We start from the raw sequence: 16,068 nt of genomic DNA, 5'->3' as shown, positions 1-16,068 counted from the left end.
CACCGACTCGATGGACTTGCGTTTGAGTAAAGTCTGGGAGTTGGTGATGGACAGGGAGGCCTGGCGTGCTGCGATTCACGGGGTCGCAAAGAGCCGGACATGACTGAGCAACTGAACTGAACTGAAATGGGGCCCACGTGACATTGCCCGTTGCCTGTGTGATATGGAGGCACTGTGTGTCTGTGTGTATGCGTGTGTGCTAAGTCGCTTCAGTTGTGTCCAACTCTGCAACCCTATGGACTGTAGCCCCCCCAGGCTCTTCTGTCGATGGGGATTCTCCAGGCAAGAATACTGGAGTGGGTTGCCATGCCCTCCAGGGGATCTTCCCAACCCAGGGATTGACCCTTGTCTCTTATGTCTCCCACATTGGCAGGCGGGTTCTTTACCACTGGTGCCACCTGGGAAGCCTGTCTGTGTATACATATGTTTATTCACCTTATCTTCAAGTCACTACACATCCTCCAACTTTACACTTATCCACTAGCTGCTGCTCTCTGATCTTCCCTAAAGGAAGCTCAGCAATGATTAATTATCCAACCAAAATATCAGTCTTCACCTGGCAAATTCTGCCTATACTCCCAGTAAGGTTCCCTTCTAAGTCCTGGCCTGCTGAAGCTTCAATTTGAATTCAGAAAAGCATTTTAATTGAGGGTACCTGCTATCTTGACAGCCCTCCCCAGTGTTACACCTTGAGAAGAAATCTGAGTTTCCCCTGTTGCTTTTAGAAACCAAGTCAAAGAAACCAAAATAACTTCAGAGCTGAAAATTTCTGAAAAGTATCAGGAAAGTACATGCAATGCTAAGAATGCTCTAAACTCTCCCAGACCTCTGTACAGGTTATCCAAGAGAAGTAGGGGGTATCAGAGGGGAGAGGTGTGCCACTTTTTAGCTGTGTGACCCTAGGATGTCGATTCAGCTCTTCAAACCTCAGTTTCTTCACCTGTAAAATTGGAAATAATACCATCAACCCCAAGGATAATCTGTATAAAGTATAGAGCATAATTAGAGGTCAATAAATGTGAGATGCACTCACATATTTTCACACACAGTTACCATCTGCATGCACACACATATGAAGTAAAGTGAAGTCACTCAGTCGTGTCCAACTCTTTGTGACCCCATGGACTGTAGCCTACAAGGCTCCTCTGTCCATGGAATTTTCCAGGCAAGAGTACTGGAGTGGGTTGCCACTTCCTTCTCCAGGGGATCTTCCCAACTCAGGGATCGAACCCGGGTCTCTCACATTGCAGGCAGACACTTTACCGTCTGAGCCACCAGGGAAGCCCTTAAGACTTGTGGCAACAAAGAGGCAACTCTGACCAGCAGCAGCAGCACCCTTGCTCAAGATCTAAATCAGAAAATCTGGGAATGGAGTCCAGTAATTCGTGTCCTTAAAAGTCTTGCAGGTGATCCTGATGCATGCTTAAGTTTGGAAACCAGTGACTTAGATCCATGTTTGACAAACTATTTTTATAAAAGGCCACGTGAAAATGTTTTAGCTTAACCATCTTTGTCACAGCGACTCAGCTCTGCCATGGCAACATAAAAGCAGCCACAGACGATATGTAAGTGAATGAGCAGGGCTCTGTTCCCATAAACCTTTGTCTATGGCGGTTTGAAATAGGGTTTTGGAACTGGATAGAGGTTGCACAACACTGCAAATGTATTAAATACCGTGCAGTTATTCACTTTCAAATGGTTAGTTTTGTGACATGTGAATGTCACCTCAATAAATTTTTTTAAAAAGCAAATAGGCAGTTAATGGGATTTGGCTTACAGGCTGCAGCTTCCTGACACCTGACCAAGATCAACCTTTAATTCTTTGCTTAAATTTATTCCAGGCAACCCTAATTTGCAGTTATGTAACATCTACCTGCATACTTATGACAAGTCACTCACTACCCCACAAGGTAATTTTTTTTTCACTTATAAACAGATCTTGATTCTATCTGGAGGGTTTTTTCATATACAAAATCTCCCTCCCTGTGCCTTTTATATGTGGAGAGTTTACTTGTGATTGTCTGCCTCATTAAAGGGACTCCATGCCAGGTTGATTTAAAGGATGAGTTCACTCTTAATTGGAGAAATTCTGAAGGAGAAAACACTTATGTGCTAAAGCAACAGGCAAAGAGAAATCCAATCCCTTAGTTAAAGATACTGCACAGGATGGACTGACTTCTCAAATACACACACACATCCATCAGCAGCAGCTTTTTATTAGATGGAGGATACCCAGGGTTGGCTCAAAGAAAAGTGGTGGCAATTGGTAAGCAAGGAGAGGAGTACTTATGATGTTGAGGGTCAGGGTCTCCTGCTCAACTCTGGCCACCCAGGAAGCTCTACCCCTTGCCACTCAATATCACCAGTGCTGAAAGGCATGAAATGGTCTGCAATGAGCTAGTTCAACTTGGCTAACAGTTCTTCCAGTTCTGGCCGAGCTTTGAACCTTCCCTTGAAGTCTTCTTCAGTGTGCTGTGGAGAAGAAAAAGAAAATAAGAGGAAATTACTACAGAGTCACTCAAACATGCCCAGCATCAGAAAAAGATACATCAGCCAGCTCTGTAGAAAATTATTTGGATTCAACTAACTTTTACTGAGTAGCTACTATGTACCAGGGTTCGATCCCTGGGTCGGGAAGATCCCCTGGAGGAGGGCACAGCAATCCACCTCCAGTATTCTTGCCTGGAGAATCCCCATGGACAGAGGAGCCTGGCAGGCTACAGTCATAGTGTTGCAAAGAGTCAGACACAACTGAAGTGACTTAGCATGCACACACGGACTATGTACCAGACTTATACTAGGTATCAAGGACTCAAATTTGAATTGGACTTCCTCCTTGCCTTAGTACATTTCCCTATTTGTGTTCTGATTACTTACAGTGTATATGATCTTAAATCATATTCTTTCTGCTATACAGCTGCCTCAAGGGAGGGAATTTGGAGGTAAAATGGGCTACCCATAACATCAGGATGCTCTGACAGAGTTCAGCTTTCATGGTCTATGAAGTATCATCCCTGATGCATTGGAACAGTCAGACCAATGATCATGGTAAAGCAGCCTGCATATCTTTCCTGATTATTATCTGGGTTAAGTTATCCACAAGCCTTTGCTGTTTCTAAAGTCAGCCAGTCCAGATTTCCTTATCCATATTTTGAGCCCACCAGTGGGCCTCTTCTCAAATTAGCACCTACCTCCCTCACTGACAATTTGACTCCTTCAGGAAGATTGCTTTGGATTATTTCCAAGAAAATCTCTGCAAACGTAGCACTCAAACCGCTGATCTGCAAAAGGAAAGAAGATGCTCGAAGAGAGTCACTGAAAGTTAGGTGGTTGGGCAGAAAGGGCAAGGGCTCAAATGTCAGCTCCAGTAGAGCCTGAGGGCCTTTGGGTGAAGGATTAACACCCAGAGCTGGTTTTGGAGCTCAGACCTCACAGGATTTCAATTTCTCTTGCTGATCTGCCAAGTTGTCTGATTACTGAGATGGTCATGGCCAATATCTGCTCTTATAGGCAACGAATGTCATAACTGGATCAAGAGGTTAAGTCCAGGATGACTTTCTGAGTCAACACAAGTTTACCCATAGACCACCACCTGATTGTCATCAGACCCTGTGCTGAGGATCCAAAGATAAATCAGATGTGTGGAAGAAGGGCATGCAGGGGGCAGGCAGAACCCAGAAGAGAAACATCTACCTAACTTAATCAGGGAGGTTAAAAAAAAAAAGCTTCCAAAAGAGGTAACATCTGGTTGGAGTCTTGAAAAACAAGGGTAAATTGGGAGAATTCAACTGTAGTGTGGAGTTGGTTTTTTTTTTTTAAGGCAGAGAAAATAATATTCAGTAAAATGTGGAGGAATAGCACAGTACTAGGGAATTAAAACTAGTTCCACGTGTGGCTGGAATGAATGAAGGTGTGAAGAGGAAAAGCTGGAGAACAATCATGAAGCCACTTAGCTGCTAATCAAAAGAGTTCAAACTTTATCCTATGGGCCTTGGTGGCAAGTTAGATCTGTCATAAAATGAAACTCAAATAATTTATTCCTGATAATATTTAAAGAACCAAGATTGTAAGTACTTTAATCATTAAAAAATTTAACATAGATGTAGGGTGTTACTACCTTAACATCCTACTGGTTATCTTCCTGATACATTTCTTGATTGGATCAAAAAGGGTGAAGTCCATGTGTTGGAATATTATTTGGCAGTAAAAAGGAATGAAGTATTGATATGTGCTACTACTACAACATGGATGAACCTAGAAAACATTATGCTACGTGAAAGAAGCTAGATATAGAAGGCCATATATTATATAATTTCATTTGAAGAAATGTCTAGAAGAGGTAAAACCACAGAAATGGAAAGTAGATTAGTGGTTGCCAGGAGCTAGGGGAATGGGGAAAAAGGAGTGACTGCTAATGGCTACAGAGTTAAAGGAAAGCCACTGAGGGGGTCTATGTGGGAAAATGACATGATCACATTGACATAAGTGTAAAGCAAAGTGGATGGATCTGAAAGGTTTTTAGGGGTAGAAACCATAGAATCTGGAGAATGAATGGATACCCAAAGACAAAGAAGGGTCAAGCATTAAGCTCAAAGGTGAGGAGGATTATAGGGGAAAAAAAAAACAGTCCTCCTACAATTAGTCTTGTATACACTGAGTGTAGGGCACCTGTTGAACATCTTGGTGGAGAAACCCAGTAGACAACTGGATACCAGGTTTGAAACTCAACCAAGAAAGAACCAGGAGAGGTAGAGACATTTCAAGTTTCTTCCAGAGTACCTACCTGAACCACTCGCTCATGGGTGGTAAGAACTGAGTCCAGTAACATTTTGTTGCCTTGGTCCTGAAGCTGCAACACCTCCATGGTTTTGGTGGGCATCGCATAACTGTGGGAAGGAAAAGTCAGCTATTGGGACGGTTCCTTAAGCCAGCCACACCACTTCAGTCAGGGTAGTCCCTGAGTGCAGCCACTACTGCATGCAGTAGGCTCCTGCAACCTTGGGCTGTCTGTCTGCAGCCAGGGTCAAAGTAACCAGATCCTCTTACACCTTCTCCAGGAGTCTTTACACTCCGTGAGGGGATAGACCCTGTCTAATACTTTTATGCATCCCTAGTCATGCTTAATATAACACTCTGAGTAAAGCCTGGTGATTAATAAGTATTTGCTGCTACTAAATAATAGCCAGTTCTTAAATAATTAAGTTTATCACTAGGTACACTCTGGAGGCTAACCTTGGGTATTTCATCTCTTCTGAAGAAATGAGGCATGAAACCCAATCCTGCTCCAGTTGTATTTTTATTTTACTTATTTATTTTTTTAAAATTTTGGCCATGCTGTGAAGCATGTGAGGTCTTGGTTCTCTGACCAGAGACTAAACCCGTGTACCCTGCAGTGGAAGCACAGTCTTAACCACTGGACCACCAAGGGAGTCCCCTGCTCCAGTTCTACAGCAGGATTTCTTAATGTCAGCACTATTGACCCTTTAGAACAGGTAATTCTTATTGTGGGGGCTGGCCTATGCATCCCTAACCTCTATATCCAGCAAATGCTAGTAGTATTCCCAAAGTGTTAACAATTAGAACTATCTCCAGACATTGTTAAATGTCTCCAGGTTGAGAAACAGTGTTGTAATCTATTCTCACTATAATCAGCTTCAGTAGATCTATATACCACAATGAAAAGAGTGCTGAACTTGGGGTCAGGTCTTAGCCCTGCCACTTATTAGCAATATTTACTTAGGCAAGTCCCTTCTCCTTCTTGGACTCCATTTCTTCATGAATAATGGGGATTACAATCCAGGCTTATATCAATAGACAATTATGAGAACCAGATATGGTGCTGAGATAGGACTGATGATTACACAGAAATATGATATTAGTATTGTGTTCATCTTATCAAAAAGTTCCTAAAACTGAAGATAAATGGAATACTAATAACAACAGTAGGATTGCTGAATTTTCATGCTACACAAAACTTCATGAATTAAGAGAAAGGAGCATGACCCTCTACAGATGGACTGCTACAAAAAGAAGTCTGGTGTAATGGAAAGTGATTTGGAAACATGAGAGTCAGTACTGGATTTAAATGTTGGCTCTGCCACTTATTACCTATTTGACCTTGGACAAACTAATTCAGCTCTCTGGGTCTTTGTTTCTTCAGCTATTAAATGAAGATAATAATACCTAGTTCATAGGGTTTTAGCAATAATTAAATAAGATTATGTAAGTAATTTGCCTGGCATACTATGCCTACAAATGCCAATTCCCTTGCCCTTACAACAGTGAGTAAACGCTAGGTATTGCAAACTTCCAGGTAAGCTACCCGAAGTAACAACCCCTTCCATTTTATAGCACAATCTCTGATCACTTCAAATTTACACTTGGCAATAATTTCTTTATAAAAAAATCCGGGACTTCTCTGGTGGTCTAGTAGTTAGGACTCCACACTTCCACTGCAGGGGACATGGGTTCGAACCCCGGTCAGAGAACTAAGATCCTGCACACTGCATGGCACGACCAAAAATGGGGAGGGGGGTACATTCATAAACTTATTATGGAAAATCAAAGTAATTATGTAAAAGCTTTCAGAAAAGTAAACAGCCTCTAAAATGTTCTTTTTCTTTTTTGACATTCCACAGATAAGACTGAATAAAGTGGGACTTGTTCATTCCTACCACTGAGCATGCACTTTATTCTTCAACACTTACTTTAGCAAGATTTCACTGATTTGTTTATTTGTTCATTCACTTATTCAGCAAACATTTACTGAGATCCTGTTCTGTCTGAGGCAGTCTGATGGGTGCAATGCAGTTTATGCTTTCAAGGAGCTTGCTAAGAATGTTTTGGAGACAGGTAAGTACACAAACATTTGCACTGCTGCTGCTGCTAAGTCGCTTCAGTCATGACTGACTCTGCGACCCCATAGACGGCAGCCCACCAGGCTCTGCCATCCCTGGGATTCTCCAGGCAAGATAGGAAGACAAAGGCAATATAGGTATATACCAAATATTACAGAGACAAGAGGGAGAAAAGCGGGAGAGCCTGGGGAAGGCTTCATAGGTGAGGCAGTGCTTTATCAAGATGTAAAGAATGAACACAGATGTTTGCCTGGAGGGCATTCCAAAAGAGGGCAGTCTACAAAGGCAAGGAGGCATGAGGCCCTCAAAGAGAACCAATAGAAAAATCAGACATAGTTTGATTAAAAAAAATACTGGGAACTCTAGTTATTTTAAAGTAGAATAGACCTTTGAGTCATAAGAGTAAAGGTTATTTTTCTTTAGTATCTACATATTTCTGTACTGCCCCAGTTTTCTGCAATAAACATTATTTGGATGATCAGATAGTGAAAACAGAAGAGAAGAAATGAAGTAGTTGAATTTCAAGAGTCAACCTAACATGACAAAATAGTGCTGCCTTTGAAGAGTACTGCTGGGACAGGACAAAAGGGGGCCTGCTAGGTTGCTAGGGAACTTAGAATCGGTGGACTCTATATGTTATACCTCCATTTAAAAAATGTAAGTGGATTTAAAAAAAAAAAGGAAAGAGCAGCCTTACAGAGAATGATGCTTTCACTCTCCACAGAGAACAGGCGCTGGTCAGCTTCAGGCTTGGAAGCTGCTCCCAGATAAGTAAGATTTCCATCTCTTCAGACAGCTGCTCGGCAAGGGAGACAGGAAAATTAAAGGACCCACAGGAAAGGCTTCTTCCTCTCCTCCTCTGGGTGAGCTGCAGCTGCAGCGATGCAGACCATTTATAGAACAAACGCTAGCACACAGCTCCCTTGCTCAATTCCATCTCAAGGTCAGAGCCTTATTCCCAACTCCTAAAGGAAAATCAGAAGAAAAGAAGATCATTTTATCTCTGAAAAACTGGGCAGCAAGAATACCTGATATAATGGTCTGAAAACCTCAATCAATGCAAAGAAGTGAATTGCTAAAAGTGAACATTTCTTTATGCTCTGCACTATTTGGAGCAAAGAACAAGGAAAGAAGCAGCATATGATTCATTCTGTTATACTAGGAATTTATGTTTATGCCTATTGGAACTAAATCCAAGGCAACAAGTATTCATCCAGTGCCCACCATGTGTCAGGTACTGTGCAAGGTCTTAGCATGACTGCTGATAAAGACAGAAATAGTCCCTGCCTCACAGATCTTAGAGTCTAGTAATAGTCAAGTAATTATGAGGGTAAGGAGTTAGCATTATAAAAGGGAAGTTTATACTCTTTGCTTCTCCTAAATACATAACGTAAAGACCTAACTTAATGAGGTTCTCTGAAGAAGTGACATTCAAAATAAAGCCTAAGAAAAAACAGCAGTTGATTAGCTGAAGGGGAAAAAGTATTCCGGGTGTTAGAGAGCATATGCAAAGGTCCTGAGGTGGAAAAGGACAAAAAAACAAAGTCAGTGTAACTGGAGATAGAAGGAGGAGAGAGAAGTGTGAATTAAGGCAAGAGAGACAAGCTGACACAATGGAGCACCTAGCAAGACATGTGAGGAACTTTTATTTTGATCTTAAAGGAATGGGAGGCCATGGAAGAACTTAAGCATGGGAGTGACATAATCATATTTCCATTCTAGAAGGATCATACAAGTAGCAGTGTGGAGAACCAGTTAGAGGGAATTAAGAATTTGAAGGAAAAAAAGGAAAAAGGAAAAAAATTTGAAGAAAAAAAAGGTTCAAATCAAGACCTTGCCACTGATTAGATGTATGACTATAGGCAAGCTTCTGTTATACTACTTCTACTACTAATAGCAGCCAACAGTTTCTAAACTTAATTGTAAGTATTTTAAATATATTAACTCCTTAATTTTCACTACAGCTTTATTAGATAGGTACTTTTTTTTTTTTTTAATTTTTTTTATTAGTTGGAGGCTAATTACTTCACATAGATAGGTACTTTTATTAACCTCATTTTATAGATGAGGAAACCAAGACACAAACAGGTTAAGAAAACTGCCCAAGGTCTGTCACACAGTAAGAATGTAGCAGAACAAGGGAAAACAGTCTGACTCCAGTCTGAAGCAGTCTTACTCCAAAGTCAATGCTTGGACCACAAGCATTGTGGCAAGGTGCTTATATGAATTAAGTAAAATAATATACAGAAAAGTATTTGGCAGAGTGGCTGGCTGATAATAGGTCTCAACGCTACTGCTTCCTACCTTTACTCAAATGTAGTCAGAGCTTTTCACAGCCAGTTTTTAAAAACAAAATATTTTTAAAAGTTCATCTGAAAATTTAAAACGCTACTTCAAGGAGCTGATTCACTGAAGGTATGGTAACATTCTGTAAATGGCATTTAATGCCCCTTTGCCACCACAGCTTCTGAGATGCTACCCCTAAATCGTGCCAGTTGAAAAAAATCTCATTAATTATTAATAACAATAATATTATTTACAGAGTGTTTACAATGTGCTGGTCTCTCTGTTAAGTGCTATCATATATTTTCCTATTTAATTTTCAGAACTCAAAAAAATAGGAAAATTATCATCACATTATGGAGACAAAGAAACCAAGGTTCAGAATTTCTCAAGGTCATCTTGATAATAATGGGTAGAACTAGGATTTCAATCCAGGCCTTTTGATTCCAGAGTTTTCACTCTTAACCATTTGTTACTCAGTATGATCCAAAGACAAGCTGCTGATAAGCAAACTTGTTCTCAATTCAAGACAAGATAAGAAGCATGAACCGGACACTAAACACAATCAATCAACATTTTGTTTTCAGTAGCTTCCAATAGAAAGTCTTTCAATAGCAAGACTTTCTTGATGAAGGAAGCAAAGTGTTAATGTACTTTTTGGCACAAGCTCGTAATAGCTTCACAGAGTGGTACTTTGAGAAACATAGCCCCAAATTATTATTCTACTCTGTCTCCTTGAACTGACATTAAACTTTATCTTTCACTTACCACCTTCCACATTATAATTATTTTTATGTGTGTGTATGTGTGCACATCAGAGAAGTCAATGGCAACCCACTTCAGTACTCTTGCCTGGAGAATCCCATGGACAAAGGAGCCTGGTAGTCTACAGTCCGTGGGGTCGCTAAGAGTCAGACATGACTGAGAGACTTCACTTTCACTTTTCACTTTCATGCATTGGAGAAGGAAATGGCAACCCACTCCAGTATTCTTGCCTAGAGAATCCCAGGAATGGGGGAGCCTGGTGGGCTGCCATCTATGGGGTCGCACAGAGCTGGACACGACTGATGTGACTTAGCAGCATGTGTGCACACACATGTACACACACAGACTCTCCTTGAAATCAGGGGCATTTACCTTTGTATCCTCCAGACAAGATACAAAGTGCCTACACTATAGAGCAAGAAGTCCAGTGCCTTCTGTTTCACTGAGCACGTGGACCATAGAGCAAAAAGAGGCTCAGCCAGTGGTTTTTGATTAATTAAAAATTCGTTCATTAAACTTTAGGAAATGTATACACAACTGGATTGTGCAATCATATTCAAGGACCTATCATTCTTTCAAGAATGGCTTAATGTCCCCCATGGGACAGTCTTTATGCTAGGTACTAAAGAAATAAAGAACATAGTCCCCATGTAGTCAGTGGGGAAGGAATCTGACACATCAATAGATCATTACAGCCCAGAGCACTAAGTGACATGATAGAGATATGTGTCAAGTGCTGAAAGAGCAACCAACTCTCCCAGGCATCAGAAAAAAGATAAAGCACATCTTTAGGCCTAAAACAATTGAAGTACTATCAGCTATGAGCGCTTAAGTCACAGCTGACAATCCAGTCTTCTAGTGAGCACATTTAGCAGTTATACTGTAAGTAATAAAGGTTTAAAAGTTCAAATTTGGCTAAAAGAGGAGAGTGAAAGAGGATATGTGAAAAAGCTGGCTTAAAACTCAACATTCAAAAAACATGGCATCCAGTCTCATCACTTCATGGCAATAGATGGGGAAACAATGGAAACGGTGACAAACATTATTTTCTTGGGCTCCAAAATCACTAGAGACAGTGACTACAACCATGAAATTAAAAGACACTTGTTCCTTGGAAGAAAAGCTATGACAAACCTAGACTATGTATTAAAAAGCAGAGACATTAGTTTGCTTACAAAGGTCCACATAGTCAGTTCAGTTCAGTCGCTCAGTTGTGTCTGACTCTCTGCGACCCCATGAACCAAAGCACGCCAGGCCTCCCTGTCCATCACCAACTCCCAGAGTTTACGAAACTCATGTGCATTGAGGTGGTGATGCCATCCAACCATCTCATCCTCTGTTGTCCCCTTCTCCTTCTGCCCTCAATCTTTCCCAGCATGAGTCTTTTCTAATGAGTCTGTTCTTTGCATCAGGTGGCCAAAGTATTGGAGTTTCAGCTTCAGCATCAGTCCCTCCAATGAACACCCAGGACTGATCTCCTTTAGGATGGACTGGTTGGATCTCCTTGCTGTCCAACGGACTCTCAAGAGTCTTCTCTAACACCACAGTTCAAAAGCATCAATTCTTCTGTGCTCAGCTTTCTTTATAGTCCAACTCTCGCATCCATACATGACTACTGGAAAAACCATAGCCTTGACTAGACGGACCTTTGTTGACAAAGTAATATCTCTGCTTTTTAATATGCTGTCTAGGTTGGTCATAACTTTCCTTCCAAGGAGTAAGCGTCTTTTAATTTCATGGCTGCAATCACCATCTGCAGTGATTTTGGAGCCCCAAAAATAAAGTTAGCCACTGTTTCCACTGTTTCCCCATCTATTTGCCATGAAGTGATGGGACCGGATGGCATGATCTTCGTTTTCTGAATGTTGAGCTTTAAGCCAACTTTTTCATTCTCCTCTTTCACTTGCATCAAGAGGCTCTTTAGTTCTTCACTTTCTGCCATAAGGATGGTATCATCTGCACATCTGAGGTTATTGATATTTCTTCCAGCAATCTTGATTCCAGCTTGTGCTTCTTCCAGCCCAGCGTTTCTCATGATGTACTCTGCATATAAGTTAAATAAGCAGGGTGACAATATGCAGCCTTGACGTACTCCTTTTCCTATTTGAAACCAGTCTGTTGTTCCATGTCCAGTTCTAACTGTTGCTTCCTGAAGTACATACAGGTTTCTCAAGAGACAGGTCAGGTGGTCTGGTATTTCCATCTCTTTCAGAATTTTCCACAATTTATTGTGATCCACACAGTCAAAGGCTTTGGTATTGTCAATAAAGCAGAAATAGATGTTTTTCTGGAACTCTCTTGCTTTTGCAACGATCCAGCGGATGTTGGCAATTTGATCTCTGGTTCCTCTGTCTTTTCTAAACCCAGCTTGAACATCTGGAAGTTCACAGTTCATGTATTGCTGAAGCCTGGCTTGGAAAATTTTGAGCATTACTTTATTAGTGTGTGAGATGAGTGCAATTGTGCGGTAGTTTAAGCATTCTTCAGCATTGCCTTTCTTTGGGATTGGAATGAAAACTGACCTTTTCCAGTCCTGTGGCCACTGCTGAGTTTTCCAAATTTGCTGACATATTGAGTGCAGCACTTTCACAGCATCACCTTTCAGGATTTGAAATAGCTCAACTGGAATTCCATCACCTCCACTAGCTTTGTTTGTAGTGATGCTTCCTAATGCCCACTTCACTTCACATTCCAAGATGTCTGGCTCTAGGTGAGTGATCACACCATCATGATTATCTGGGTTGTGAAGATCTTTTTTGTACAGTTCTGTGTATTCTTGCCACCTCTTCTTAATATCTTCTGCTTCTGTTAGGTCCCTATCATTTCTGTCCTTTATTGAGCCCATCTTTGCATGAAATGTTCCTTTGGTATCTCTAATTTTCTTGAAGAGAACTCTAGTCTTTCCCATTCTATTGTTTTCCTCTATTTCTTTGCACTGATCACTGAGGAAGGCTTTGTTATCGCTCCTTGCTATCTTTGGAACTCTGCATTCAAATGGGTTTATCTTTCCTTTTCTCCTTTGCTGTTCTATTTCCTTCTTTTCACAGCTATTTGTAAGGCCTCCTCAGACAGCCATTTTGCTTTTTTGCATTTCTTTTTCTTGGGGATGGTCTTGATCCCTGCCTCCTGTACAATGTCATGAACCTCCATCCATAGTTCTTCAGACACTCTGTCTATCAGATCTAATCCCTTGAATCTATTTGTTTTATTTATTTATTTTTATTGAATCTATTTGCTTTATTCATAATTACCAATAAACTAGGAAGAACCCAAATGTATATCAACCAGTGAAGGCATAAAGCAATTAAGGTTTACCATTTAATGGAATACTATTCAGAATTCTGAATATCTATTCAGAATTAATGGAATACTATTCAGAATTCTGAATATATATTCAGAATAAAAGAGTGTCTGCAAAACCCCAGATAAATCTTAAACCCATTATGCTAAGTGAAAGAGGCCAGAAACAAACAGCTACATACTGTATGATTCCATTTATATGATATTCTGGAGAACTTAAAACAAAAGGGACAGAAAATCAATCAGTGGTTGCCAGGGACTCTAGAGGCAAGACATAGGAGATTAACTATACCTCAGGCACCAAGGAACTTTTTAAAACTTAATGGAGCTGTTCTTTATTTTGATTGTGGCAAACTACATACCTAAAAAGAGTGAATTTTACTACATGTAAATTATTTCTCAAAACAAAAATTATATCTCATTTAACAACAACAATGTAGAGCATGCTACCCACACCAAGAACATCCCATGCAAAGGCATCTTTCATACCTTTCCTCGACTTTAATGGAGAGATGATTGCAGAGGTTGTGAACATACTGGGCATAACTCTCTGTCAGGGCCATGTCATATGCAATCAGGTGAATGTTTAAAGCCCCATATTCATAATCTGTCCCCAGATTAATGGGTCTCACTTCCACTTTTCCCTTCTTCTTTTTGGGCTGAACACAAAACAAAAGAGAAAGGAAAGTCAAAGTATTATACAAGAAATTCTAACAATACCATCTTGATATATATATGTATATACATAAATCAATCTTTCAATTAAATTTGTTTACTATGTTTCTCTCTGATTATCCTACCTACAAACTGGACTTTTCCTGGGTAGGAATGGGCAGCCTCCCTTGCCATTCTGGGCTGTAGCATCAGTCAATGAAAGGAGAGGAAATATTGCTGGCAGTTATTTAACATAAATACATGTGACTGTCTCTGCCATTAACTAGTTTTGAGACTCACTTTCCATCCCTGGCCCTCAGTTTCCCAATTTTTATATCACTGGGGTTATACGAGATAACAGATTCTTGAGGAGTTTCTCTTTTTTTGGCTGCCTGTGCAGCTTATCGGATTTTGGTTCCCTGGTCAGGGATTGAACCTAGGCCTTCTGCAATGAGAGTAGAGTCCTAATCACTGGACCACCAGGGAATTCCCAACAGATTATTCTTCTTTTTTCTTAAGAATTCTCTTTTTAAAATTTTTATTTATTCATTTCGGCTTCCCTGATAGCTCAGTTGGTGAAGAATCCACCTGCAATTCAGGAGACCCTGGTTCGATTCCTGGGTTGGGAAGATCTGTTGGAGAAGGGATAGGCTACCCACTCCAGTATTCTGGCCTGGAGAACTCCGGGGTTGCAAAGAGTTGGACATGAACCTAGGCCCTTGGCAGTGAGAACACAGAGTCCTAACCACTGGACCACCAGGGAATTCCCAACAGATTCTTTTTTTTTAAATTTATTCTTGGCTGCACTGGATTTTCACTGCTGCATGCAGGGTTTCTTTAGTTACGGTGAGCTACTCTTTAGTCGTGGTGCATGGGCTTCTCAGCGTGACGGCTTCTCTTGTTGTAGAGAATGAGCTCTAGAGTGCAAGTCCAATAGTTGTGGCACAAGGGCTTAGTTACCCCGTGGCATGTGGAATCTTGCAAGATCAGGGACTGAACCCATGTCCCTGCACTGGCAGTGGGATTCTTAATTGGACCACCAGGAAAGTCCCAACAGATTGTTAATCTAGAACCCACAGAGGAGTTTTAAGGGGTTTGTTAGCCCCAAAATTTATATGCAAAATTTTACATATGTGTTTATTTTTCTAAGGAGAAAATCCTTAACTTTCATCAGAATATTAAAGAAATCAATCACAAGAAAGCACAGAATTAGTTCTCTGCCAGCCTTCCTAGCTTTGAAATTCTGCAGTCCAATTATTTAGACAGCCTTTCTTTTAAAAGTTTAGAGGCAGAAAAATTATTTTATTTCTATTCTCTTATTTCATACAACATACTGCTTTACTACAGATCAACCTGTTCAAACTGCTGTGAAAAGTTAAAATGAGGCCTGGAAAAATAGATACGTAACACAACATAGAACAGGATCAAGAAAGCTTCTCAACCAGAAATAATTTAACCTAAATGCCCATCAGGAGGGGAATCTATTAAATAAATCATGGCACATTCTTTCAGTAGTACATTATGCAGCTGTAAGAAGAAATAAGGAACTTCTTTATGTACTGACATAGAAAGATTTTTAAGATAAATGACAAAAGCAGACTGTAGAATAATGTGTTCAGAATATTGCCATACATATAAAAAGGGTAAGTGGGGAAGAATAGATGTGTGTATGTTTAACTACTTACATATATATTTGCTTGCATATTAAAAAATAACTCTGGAAAGATACACAAAAAGACTAATACTATTGGTTACCTATGAGGAAGGGAACTGGATGGCTGGGCAACAGGGGTGGGAAGCAGACTTTTAAATTATTTCCCTTCTATATTTTTTGAATTTTTAATAATATGAATCTTTTATCAATTCAAAGTTAGAATCTTAAAATATACCTTGTTTTTTAAAATTTTTAAGTAAAAATGTTTTTAGAATATAATATTCTTATGATATTAAAAGATGCTTGCTCTTTGGAAGGAAAGCTATGACAAACCTAGACAGAATATTAAAAAGCAGAGACATCTCTTTGCTGACAAATGTCCATACAGTCAAAGCTATGGTTTTTCCAGCAGACATGTAGGGATGTAAGAGTTAGACCATAAAGAATGCTGAGCACCGAAGAATCAGTACTTTCAAATTGTGGTACTGGAAAAGGCGCTTGAAAGTGCTTTGGACTGCAAGGAAATCAAACCAGTAAATTCTAAAGGAAAAAAAA

General features: G+C 40.2%; 1 protein-coding gene across 1 annotated transcript in view; it reads right to left on the bottom strand.

Annotated features, from left to right (window-relative positions):
* Positions 1-2,196: 2,196 nt before the first annotated feature.
* The window catches only part of MRPL48 (mitochondrial ribosomal protein L48), a 45,499-nt gene continuing 31,627 nt past the window's right edge, over positions 2,197-16,068 (bottom strand). The window contains exons 5-8 of the mRNA XM_043906905.1: positions 13,695-13,864; positions 4,784-4,886; positions 3,192-3,281; positions 2,197-2,472 (exon numbers count right to left, since the gene is read on the bottom strand). Coding sequence (XP_043762840.1) covers positions 2,398-2,472; positions 3,192-3,281; positions 4,784-4,886; positions 13,695-13,864 — 438 coding nt within the window. The 3' untranslated portion in view covers positions 2,197-2,397. The remainder of the gene's footprint in view (positions 2,473-3,191; positions 3,282-4,783; positions 4,887-13,694; positions 13,865-16,068) is intronic.

Source organism: Cervus elaphus, chromosome 1 (genome assembly GCF_910594005.1).
Source record: "Cervus elaphus chromosome 1, mCerEla1.1, whole genome shotgun sequence".
Taxonomy (NCBI): Eukaryota; Metazoa; Chordata; class Mammalia; order Artiodactyla; family Cervidae; genus Cervus; species Cervus elaphus.
This window is presented reverse-complemented; position numbering and strand designations above follow the sequence as displayed.